Source organism: Lolium rigidum, chromosome 3 (assembly GCF_022539505.1).
Source record: "Lolium rigidum isolate FL_2022 chromosome 3, APGP_CSIRO_Lrig_0.1, whole genome shotgun sequence".
In the NCBI taxonomy this organism is placed as follows: domain Eukaryota; kingdom Viridiplantae; phylum Streptophyta; class Magnoliopsida; order Poales; family Poaceae; genus Lolium; species Lolium rigidum.
In genome coordinates this window covers 385,519,526-385,529,688 of record NC_061510.1, presented here as the reverse complement: position 1 = coordinate 385,529,688, position 10,163 = coordinate 385,519,526, and the positions used below count along the sequence as shown (strand labels likewise).

Sequence of the window (10,163 nt, the reverse complement as noted above, 5' to 3'; positions counted from 1 at the left end):
TCCCTTCGTCATCTGGAAAAATAGGATTTTTCATATAATTTCCGTCAACTGTTGATCTTCCGAAATATTGCATTCTGACGGTGCTTTTTCCAGCAGAATCCTGGCTCCGGTGCGCGATCCTCCAATAATCATGAAACATGCAAAATAGATGAAATAACATAAGTATCATCTCCAAATATGAAATATATCAATGAATAACAGCAAATTATGATATAAAATAGTGATGCAAATTGGACGTATCAGTAGACAAAGCAAAGCTCATCATTTTCAAAAAGTAGCCATAGGCTTGCATATGCCTTTTTCTTAAATAAGATCTTTTCCTTTTATTTTGTTTTTCAAAGATTGATGACAAGAGGGATGAGGTTTAGGGTTTAGTAAGTTTTGCAATGGTTCACCACCATTTAGCAAAGTAAGAAAGGTAGAGTTCAAAATTTACACATTAGGGCTACATGCCCACATATGTCTTTTTCTTTTATTTTGGTTTCTCAAAATAGATCCAAAGTATTTTTGAGAGGGTTAGGGTTTAGGGTTTTTCTTATTTGATTTCTTTCTCTTTTATTTTATTTGGTTTGTGATCTTCACTTGATCACTTTAGGGTTTTAGGGTTTATCACATAAGCATAATAACACTCATCATGGCAAAAACACAAGTAATAGGTATGAGCACTATGCATAGCACTCTAAGTAAGAAAAGTTTTTGTTGGTTCTCATTTTTGGAAAAAGGAAATTCATTTTCTCTTTGTTTTGAAATTTGGGTTGTTACACCACCCTCGATGTGCGCGAGCACATTCGCGAGGGTGCGGCCAGGCGCGCTCCACCGCCGGCGGCGGCCGGTGGCGTTGTTCCTGGCGGGAGCAGGAGGAGGGCCGTCGTAAGCGGCGAGGTCGCGCTCGTACCTGCGCCGAAAGAACTTCGTCCACGCCGTGTAGTTGTCCGGCCAGAACCGCTCCTCCGCGCGATGCTCGTCACTGAGAGTGACGAGCACCGCGTCGATCTCCGCCTCCAGGGCGGCGCGACCAACCGGCGGCGGCGAGATCGGGACGCCGCCTGCGCTGAGTCGCCATCCTGCCGGCGCGAAAGTATGGCGGCGCCGGGTAGCCCGCCATGTGGAGGAGCCGCCCCTCCCATTGGTGGAGAGAGTGGCGGCCGAAGCCATTGTTGGAAGCGTCGCCGTTCTCCATTGTGATCGCCGTTGTCGCTCGTGGTTGGGGAAGATTGAGAACATGGAGCGTGGTGAATGCGACCAGAAGTGGTAGTTCGGCGATAAATAGAGGTTGACACGCATGAAACCGAGGCGACGGCATTAACTCGTCGCGTGGAAGCTACGCATCCGGCGAAGACTGGCCGGCGGCAGGCTTTTACAGCGCGCGGAAGACGATGCGATGAGGACGACGATCGGTCTCTCTCGCCGATAAGTTGGGGCCACTAGCCGCGCGGAAAGTTTTCTCGACGTTTCCCGCGTTTTCGTTTCGTCCGGAGTCCCCGAACGCTCCCCGGTGGGCCGGGTATGCCTTGGGCTCCCCGGATGGATGAAAGTCCAAATTGGAACGAAAACGAGGATCCAGAGGCACGACTAACCGTTTTCGTCCATCCAAATAATAAAAAAACGTTCTGGAGCATCGTCGGGGAGACGGCTGGCCGGAAATGCTCTGGGCGGCGCGATTGCTCGACGTGCAGTGCAGCTGCCGGCCGTGTGATGCAATGCAAGGAGTCGACGACGTTGGTTGGATGAGGCTTGCTCCAATACAACCCCCCTGGATATTTAGCCTGACTGAGCCCCATTTCAAAACCCCGGTATATACCACGTATGGGTATACACATTGGTGGATGGATGGTGGACGCGAGAGGTCGAACGCCTAAAGGCTCTACATTGACGTGAGCTTGGTTGGGATGGCGGGATGGAAAGCTCCGGCAGGAACCGCGATCAATCAATGGAGTAGCACCGTTAGCATTAGTGGTCCAAATTAACGGCACATGGATCATGGCGCCTTCGAGATGGTTCAGCCACGCGAACAGCACCCGCAGGCTGAACACGCCCCGACGGCGGAGAAAACATGTGGCGCACCGGGCCAGCTCCGGTGGCATGGGCCCCGAGAGCGTGGCCGTGTATACAGGTAGCGTCTTGGTGTCGGCGAGACTGATCTCAACAAGGCTCGAGAGTTTGGAGAAGGAGTCTTGATGGGGACCGAGAGGTCGCGGCAGCCGCCGACGCGAAGGGACTTGAGCAGCTGCAGCCCGCCAAGCGGCGCGCGAGCTCACCGGAGAGGCGGTTGTCGAAGAGCAGCAGGTTTTTCAATCACGAGCAGGCGTTGGTCTACGCCACGGCCGGGGCTACGGGCACACGCTCGTGGAGCTCACTTCCAACCACATCATCGTGGAGGTGTCCGGCACCAGACGGAGGCCCTTGCTCAGCCGGACAGTCCGGCGGCACACCGATCTGCAACGTCCTGCTGCGGTCATGTTTGATCGTGCCGGCCGGCCAGCTTGTTATTCCCTGTGGCTTGTCACGCCGCCGACTGCCATCATCCACCAAAGTCTGCGCCAGGCCACATCGCTGTCTTACTCGATTTTTTTTAACAGGATCTTACTCGTATATGGTATAATTGAATTGGGCCGTATGGATTTTGTATAGGAATAAATATATCAATTTTGTACTAATATCGAAGGGGTATCGAATGATCTCAGCCGTCCTTGTATTTGAGCCCGTTTAAGCCCAAACTGAGTTTGGGAGAGTTTGGGGGAGGGGGTTGTACCGGAGCAAACGCCTGGTTGGATAGGGAGTGTTTACCTTTACAACTTGAGTGAAAGAATTGTGAAAAGGCGACGTGCGTCGGTGCTGATAGCACGTGGCGAGACGAACCCGGGAGAGCACAACTGGGCTCGAAGTGGAATGGCAGGGCAGCGAACGTACGGGCGCGCGAGCTCGGCGTCCAGACCGAGCAAAACTTCCGGGTGGGAGGAGAGAGACAAGGAAAGTTTGAAAGGATCCGTGATTGCAGGGGGTAGGGGGCTCCTCTGGATGGGGGCACCACGTGCGGCATTGTGGAGGAGGACGCGGAGGGGACGAGGCGGAGCCGGACGTGACGGTGCTAGGTCGGCGGCGGGGAAACGGAAAGACGAGGACGGGGAGGCGCGCCACGACGGTGAGGGTGGAGGACGCCGGCGAGGGCAGGGGCCTGCCGCCGCCGTGGCCGGCGACGGGGCCGCACGCCGGCGGCAGGTCGCGCGCGGCGCGGCGGCAGGGCGAGACCATCGCCAAGGGCCACAAGAACTATGAGCTTATGCTCAACCTCCAACTCGGCATCAGGTACCCCCACCTGCCTGCCCTCCACGGTTCCTCATTGAATCTCTCAATGCATCATCCGTGAAAATGTGTGAGTTTCGACATTGTTTTTCTAATTTGTGCATTTGACATTGAAACACTTAGAAATTTGCGTTTAGCTTTGGGCATCTCACGTTTATGACCGCCGATCGGATCATCCTGGTCCCACGGTTGTCTGAAAGTTCTCAAGAATTTGAACGTTCAATGGCATATGGCTCTATTTCCCCCTCCTCCTCTAGAAACTGTTTGCATGCATAGAAAGCATGAGACTTCCGTTTGTCCACCTAATGCATATTCATATTTGATTGTTTTCGAAAGGAGGCAGCCATTCCATTAGCAATTAAAAAAAGGAACAATGTGCAAAAATGCAGCTGGGTGAGCCTAATGCATGTTCTTGTAACTGGTGAATATGAACCAGAGTGCTGTCTAATTTGATGGCTAGACAGAGGATTTTTATGATCTGCCATTACATTCAAATTGCACCATTTTGGCATTCGACCAAAAAACAAAGCTTGGGATGTGCATGGATCAAAGTTTGAGGTGGTCGGCGTGTCGAAGCTTCCGGATTAATTTAATCTCATCCACATGATTTTCAGCAGGACAGCTCACCCATGGAAAATCATGTTATACTGCATTTCATTCTCAACTAACGGTAGTGGGTCATAATAGTACAAGTGATTCCGCCGTGTGTTGTGGATAACTTGAGACAATGTAGCTGAACATCATGTCTTTCTAACATTTGAAAATAAATTTGTTCATGTGCTTATCATCCTGTCTGGGGAACAGACACGCTGTAGGAAAACAAGGCCCTATTACGCTTGATCTCAGGTCATCAGCTTTCGACCCAAAGGAGAAAGTATGGACAAGGTTCCCTCCAGAAGGCTCAAAGTACACTCCTCCTCACAGTTCTTGCGATTTCAAATGGAAAGATTACTGCCCGCAAGTATTCCGGTTGGTCATCACTCCAATGTCTAATTTTTGTATTATGCCTTCATCATGGTTTATCTATGGTCAGTAGCAAGTTCACATGCAATTTTTCGTAAACTGTATCACAGGACATTGCGCAAGTTATTCAAGGTTGATGCAGCAGATTATATGTTATCCCTTTGTGGCGACCAGGCTCTCCGGGAGCTCTCATCCCCTGGCAAGAGTGGAAGCTTCTTTTATCTCACAAGCAATGATCAATACATGATAAAGACTATGAAGAAAGCTGAAGTAAAGGTTTGTGCCTTCTGATTATACCTCTCTAAATGCTTTCTGAACTTCAAATACAACCAATGGTTTTATACAGAACGTATGGAGCACTCTTTTATCATGTAGATATTTCTGAAGATGCTTCGAGCTTACTACAATCATGTCCGGTCATTCGAGAACACTCTGGTCACCAAATTTTTTGGTCTTCATTGTGTCAAGTTAGCTGGAGCTAACCAAAAGAAGGTCAGGGCTTAAAAGAATATTTGGTTTTCATGCTACAGTTAATTTATTTATATATATTCTTGCTAATCTTGTAATTTATGCCTGATCATCTCTTTGATGTACTACCCAGGTTCGTTTTGTCATAATGGGAAATCTGTTCTGTTCGGATCACTTTATCCATAGGAGATTTGATCTGAAAGGCTCGTCCCTTGGACGTACGACTGACAAGCCACAGACAGAAATCGACGAGTATACTATTTTAAAAGACCTTGATCTTAATTTTATATTTAGATTGCAAAAACACTGGTACCAAGAGTTCCAAAGGTGGGTGAGGCTAGTCTCTGTCAGAAATCATCACAATTTTACCTTCCAAGTTAATGTAGAAGTTCAATTTGTTGAAGCAGACAAGTCGACAAGGACTGCGATTTTCTCGAGCAGGAAAACATTATGGATTACAGTCTTTTGGTCGGTGTACATTTTAGAGACAAAAGAGTTATAATGACTGAAGGTTAGTTAAAAAAATATAAAATATTTTAACAACTTTAGCATTGTTGATGTATACCTTACAAACGTCATTGTTTGAAGGTTCCTTTGATAGTGATAGCAGCAGAGGATCATCACCCCACCTATCGTCTCACCTGTCTAGAGGAGATACTGATCCAAACAGGTGAAATAAGAGCTCTTATTCGCAGTACTTGTAGGCCACAGCCTTTGGTCCATTTGTGCCTTATTCTAATTTATTATTACACTTGTGCCTCACTAAAAATTATTGATACTCCCCTATGTGTTTTTCTGGTATGTCATTGCAGACCCCATGAGGATTAAATGTTACATGTAGGCCATACTTGTTTGAACCCTATCATTTGTCCATTCCTTTCATATGTGCTGACTGAGTTCGATTTAACTGTATACGTGCTCAATAGCATAGGAGCAGGTACTAATATATAGCCACTCATATAGTAAATAGTGATGGATATATATGATGTTTATGAAGGACAAATAGCTTTTTTTTTCCTTTCTAAATGGAAAGAAATAATAGCCAGAAATTGGTTTATACCAATATAAGCCCCTTTAATACTATAAAACTGATTTAGATTTATGTCTGTATTCCTAACATAAGTACATAACCATAAAGAATATTCTTTGGATGGACAGGATGTGCACGATAAGGCTCGGGTCGAATATGCCAACAAAAGCCGAACTAACAGTACGGAGGACTGACTGTGAACCGCAGCTTATTGGTGAGCCTACCGGGGAGTTCTACGACGTCATATTGTACTTCGGGATTATAGACATACTTCAAGATTATGATATCAGCAAAAAGCTTGAGCACGCATACAAGTCTTTCCAGTACGACCCGACATCAATCTCGGCAGTAGATCCAAAACAGTATTCCAGGCGCTTTAAAGATTTTGTGTACAAAGCGTTCCAAGAAGACAACATCTGAGAACACATTTGAAACTGGAGAGCTACATGGACATGGATTTATGCGTTGAACTGTCAAAAACATGATGCTGCTCATGACGCAGCAGGGTTTGATGCCTCTACATGTACTGTTGTATATCATGAGTCAGCAGACTCCACTGGATGAGAAGCTTCAGAGATCAGGATAATCATAAACCCTGCTTGCGAAAAGATTCCAAGGAAAATTCAGCTGGCTGGCTCTCATGTAGAAATAAGGGAAAGCGGTGCGTTTTTAATAACCAGGTCAAACTGTACATTTTTTGCTTGTTTACAAAATAGACACAGCTGCCTTTCTACAGGTGCTTTTTCCAGCCAGTGTAGCATAGCGCAGCAATGCCAAGCTATGCCTAAATAGCTATATACATGCATATAGAATTCACTAATGTTAGTGTAGATTGCTGACTTGAAGATCCTTTACTCCACGTGCGCATTTTCGGCACGCCTGAAGACTGAACTTACAGCGGTGTCTTGTAATGACAAGTTCAGAGATGTAAATGTTTTACCTGAGTTAACATGCGACGCTTATATGCTACTGCACAAGTTCACCTTATGTGTTCCTCGGGGTGTTTTCGTTGTATATCAACTATTTACAAGAGCTGGATACTACGGTGGTGAAATCTGGCACAACCTAGTGATACAAATGCTGACAAATCCGATTGTGTGCAAGTCAAGAGCAAAATACTACATCTGAGTTGCTTACAAACACTGGGAGGGTTCGCATTTGGGGCACTGAAGCCATACTGGCACAGCACCATAATGAATGAGATGTCAACCAAGTCGTGAACTTTGAAAGTATATATATATATACACGTTTCATGAATTGGCACACACCATACGTACGGAACCTAGGTAGGCCTGAACTTAGAGGCAAAGCCCCCTCCATTCGGAGCTTAAAGTCATTCCATTACTCAAATGACACAGCAAAATTGCTGGTAACATGAACAAGTGCAAAGTCAAGAGCATGGCCCGGCCAAAAGGCTTGGGGCTCATCCTAAGCTTTGCACCAAAGACGGCGAGAACGTCCGCAACACTATTACAGGCCCTGGGGAAAATTTGTACTAATTTTAAACGGATGGAATTAAGAAAAAGGTTTTTATATCCTTGATCAGTACTCCACATGGGTCATCGTTGTTGTTTAGCGCCTGAACCAGAAGTTGGGAATCAGTTTCACTCTCAATGCTAGACATCCCCCAGTTCTGAGCCACCTGAAGTGCTTCCCTGGTAGATATGCAAGTGGGTCAATAGGTAACCTCTATTCTCTTATAGAAAATAATGATGTTATCAGAAAAGGTACTCCCTCCGTCTCGGTTTAACAGGCACGCACGCTTCTGCCTAATATTGACCTACTTGCATCTATAATCGCTGCACGCTTCTGCCTTGGCAAGAAAAGCATCAAAGACATGGTTCAGCTTACCGGCATCAGCTCCCATGAGATCGCCTTCCAATCTCTGACTACAACACCCCAGCCACCACTCCTCGATCTCAAATCAAAATATCCGTCGGTGGTATTAATTTTCAGAACATCTCCTTCACGGGCCTTCAACTTGGGTTTTGTTTTCACAGCTTGGCTTGCTTGCTTCACGGAAACATCCTCTTACTCTGATCCAACCTAGCCTTCCACCAAGTCCACAGAGGCACAATGCATCTTTTTTTCAAAGATACATCCTAGAATACGTGTCAATTCATACAAGAAGAGGCCAAAACAGCCGATACAATCAGAAACACAATCGCGTACAACGACCCGACAACAAAAACCCATCTTGCTCAATCTCCTACCAAAGGTGAGACAGGGTACTAAGCAACCGGACTCCAAGGCAGGCCTGATCAAAGTATCTCCCCTCATATGCCAAGAAGAGATCAGCGAGTAGTTATCAAGATCCAGCCAGGCTTGAGGAAGACCTTGACTAAGTGTCCGTCATAATGTACATTGTGCTCCTGAAGCTTGCGTCCTAAGCAATGCCCACCATGACGTTTGGAGAAGCACAATGCATCTGAGGTTGGTCTTAGTATCTTGATGAAGCAGTTCAGCTAGTGCCTGCTTTGGACCCAGACAATCCAGCAATTTTAATCTAGGCTCATTCAGACCCAAAGCACCGCACGAGATCCTTCTTTTAGTTTCTGTCATTGATCTGTAGCAGCTGTCGGTGAAGTTTATACACCAACTTAACCATAAAAACATCTTTTGATTCATAGAACCAAACACAGAAATCCTCCATTGCATCCCACAGCATAGAAACTATAACAGTGACTCAACACACAAAATAGTCTATCTTACGTTCGTGCATACTTGTAAAAAATTTAAATCAACAGGACTCAGCTTGTTCCTTTTCATTGAAATGAAACAAACACAACAGCTACTACTTTAATAGTTATGCGGCCAGCAGGAGCCTGTTCTGAGTTATGATCAAGCATAATTTGGGTCCAACTTTCAAATGGAACAAAGAGGTGAGTGGCTCATAAACAGCCTGCCCACTAGGCATGGTACCATAACAATTTCCAGTAGACATGGATACGAAGATACAACATAAATCACAAAAAAACATATATACCATAGTTCTCATTTTATCCTGTACCCTTTCCTTCCGCAATAGGTACGAGTAGGCCATATAAATTACAAGAAGCAAACCGGTTCATCTCCTATGAGCAACACACACAAAAACATATATACCACCACATCTTTGGGAAACTTGTTTAGATGCACCCCGTTGACACATTACATACAGGCGGCTACAACATCGCACTGGCAAAATAGCTACCTCATGCAACAACAAAATAACAAACCCATATTAGAGAAGATGAAAAAGGAAAATTAATTTACATTACCACGACCAGCTTCTACAAATGATGAAGACGGAAGAATATCTACCGAGGATATACAATGGACATATCCTACCTTGGACTGGTCCAAGGGGAAGGTGGCTTGTATGGAAAACTCTGAGAAGCAGAACCATGTCCTAAATCAAGACTATGGAGTTGTTCCATCAGTTGCGACCTCCGCTCTTTGAAGAAATCTAGCCTAGTTGTTAGTTCTACCAAAGCGGAGGATGCCACCATTGGCTGCCTCCCATATTCAACACCCTGTCATACAACAAATATGCATCATCTTAATTTTGATGGTATATTTAACGATAACAAAGTGTTTTGATTTCCCTAACCTCGGCTAACTTTGGGATGTTGATTTCCACAGAAGTACTCTCTGATGACATGCTTGTTGATGCCTCTATGACTCTTGAATCACTTGAAGACGCATCCAAAGAAAGCTTGCGGGTCAGCGGCCTTGAAGAACCGTAAGGTAGCACATGCTGCTTGATGTTCCTCCATTGTGATGCATCCACAGAGCTTTCCTGCCAAAAATAATACAATATCAGTAGAAATTCACCTAGGAGTCAGCTAATGCAAACTAGCCCCCTCTAAATTAGCCAAGGTTAAGGAAAGCGGAAAAAAGTGTTGCTTATGCACGCTGAAGCGCAATGCGGAGGCCTTCCGCATCGACTGCATAAGCTCTTAAGCGGAGAAAAGAGGAAAAAAGCTCCGCTTATGCACGCTGAAGTGCTAAGCGGAAGGCTACCGCACCAATTACGCATAACGCTTTCTTGAACCTTGAAATTAGCACACTTAAATTTCCTCTGAATGTCTTCAAATTTTTCTAGTCTATAACACTAGACAATCCATGGGCCAAAGTACCCACATCTACCAACATACAGCACATTTGTGGGAGTTGGGATTAAAATAACACTCCTTCTATAGCTAAATAGCATCTTGGACTTGGACACGGTCTCCAATATGCAACTTTAGCTGTTATTTTTCACCCAAATGTGCCAGTAAAATGTCGTGAAATTTGATACTATGAAGATAATTTCGTTACAGATCTAACAGTACAAGTTTCACATGACAAAAATAAGTAAGTTTTGATGCAATAATATTCATAGTTAAGGAAGTTCGACTACATGCATTCTATGGCA

General features: G+C 45.4%; 1 protein-coding gene and 1 long non-coding RNA gene across 2 annotated transcripts in view; one reads left to right on the top strand and one right to left on the bottom strand.

Annotated features, from left to right (window-relative positions):
* LOC124697574 (phosphatidylinositol 4-phosphate 5-kinase 4-like) overlaps positions 1-6,184 on the top strand; it is a 7,503-nt gene extending 1,319 nt beyond the window's left edge. Inside the window, exons 2-9 of the mRNA XM_047230144.1 lie at positions 2,999-3,306; positions 4,108-4,272; positions 4,377-4,542; positions 4,642-4,758; positions 4,868-5,061; positions 5,139-5,245; positions 5,323-5,404; positions 5,893-6,184. Coding sequence (XP_047086100.1) covers positions 2,999-3,306; positions 4,108-4,272; positions 4,377-4,542; positions 4,642-4,758; positions 4,868-5,061; positions 5,139-5,245; positions 5,323-5,404; positions 5,893-6,184 — 1,431 coding nt within the window. The remainder of the gene's footprint in view (positions 1-2,998; positions 3,307-4,107; positions 4,273-4,376; positions 4,543-4,641; positions 4,759-4,867; positions 5,062-5,138; positions 5,246-5,322; positions 5,405-5,892) is intronic.
* Positions 6,185-8,722: 2,538 nt separating this feature from the next.
* On the bottom strand, positions 8,723-9,640 carry LOC124700718. The gene is made up of 2 exons (XR_007001808.1): positions 9,357-9,640; positions 8,723-9,279 (listed from the first exon to the last, which is right to left on the bottom strand). It is a non-coding gene; the product is annotated as an uncharacterized LOC124700718 (long non-coding RNA).
* Positions 9,641-10,163: the final 523 nt, after the last annotated feature.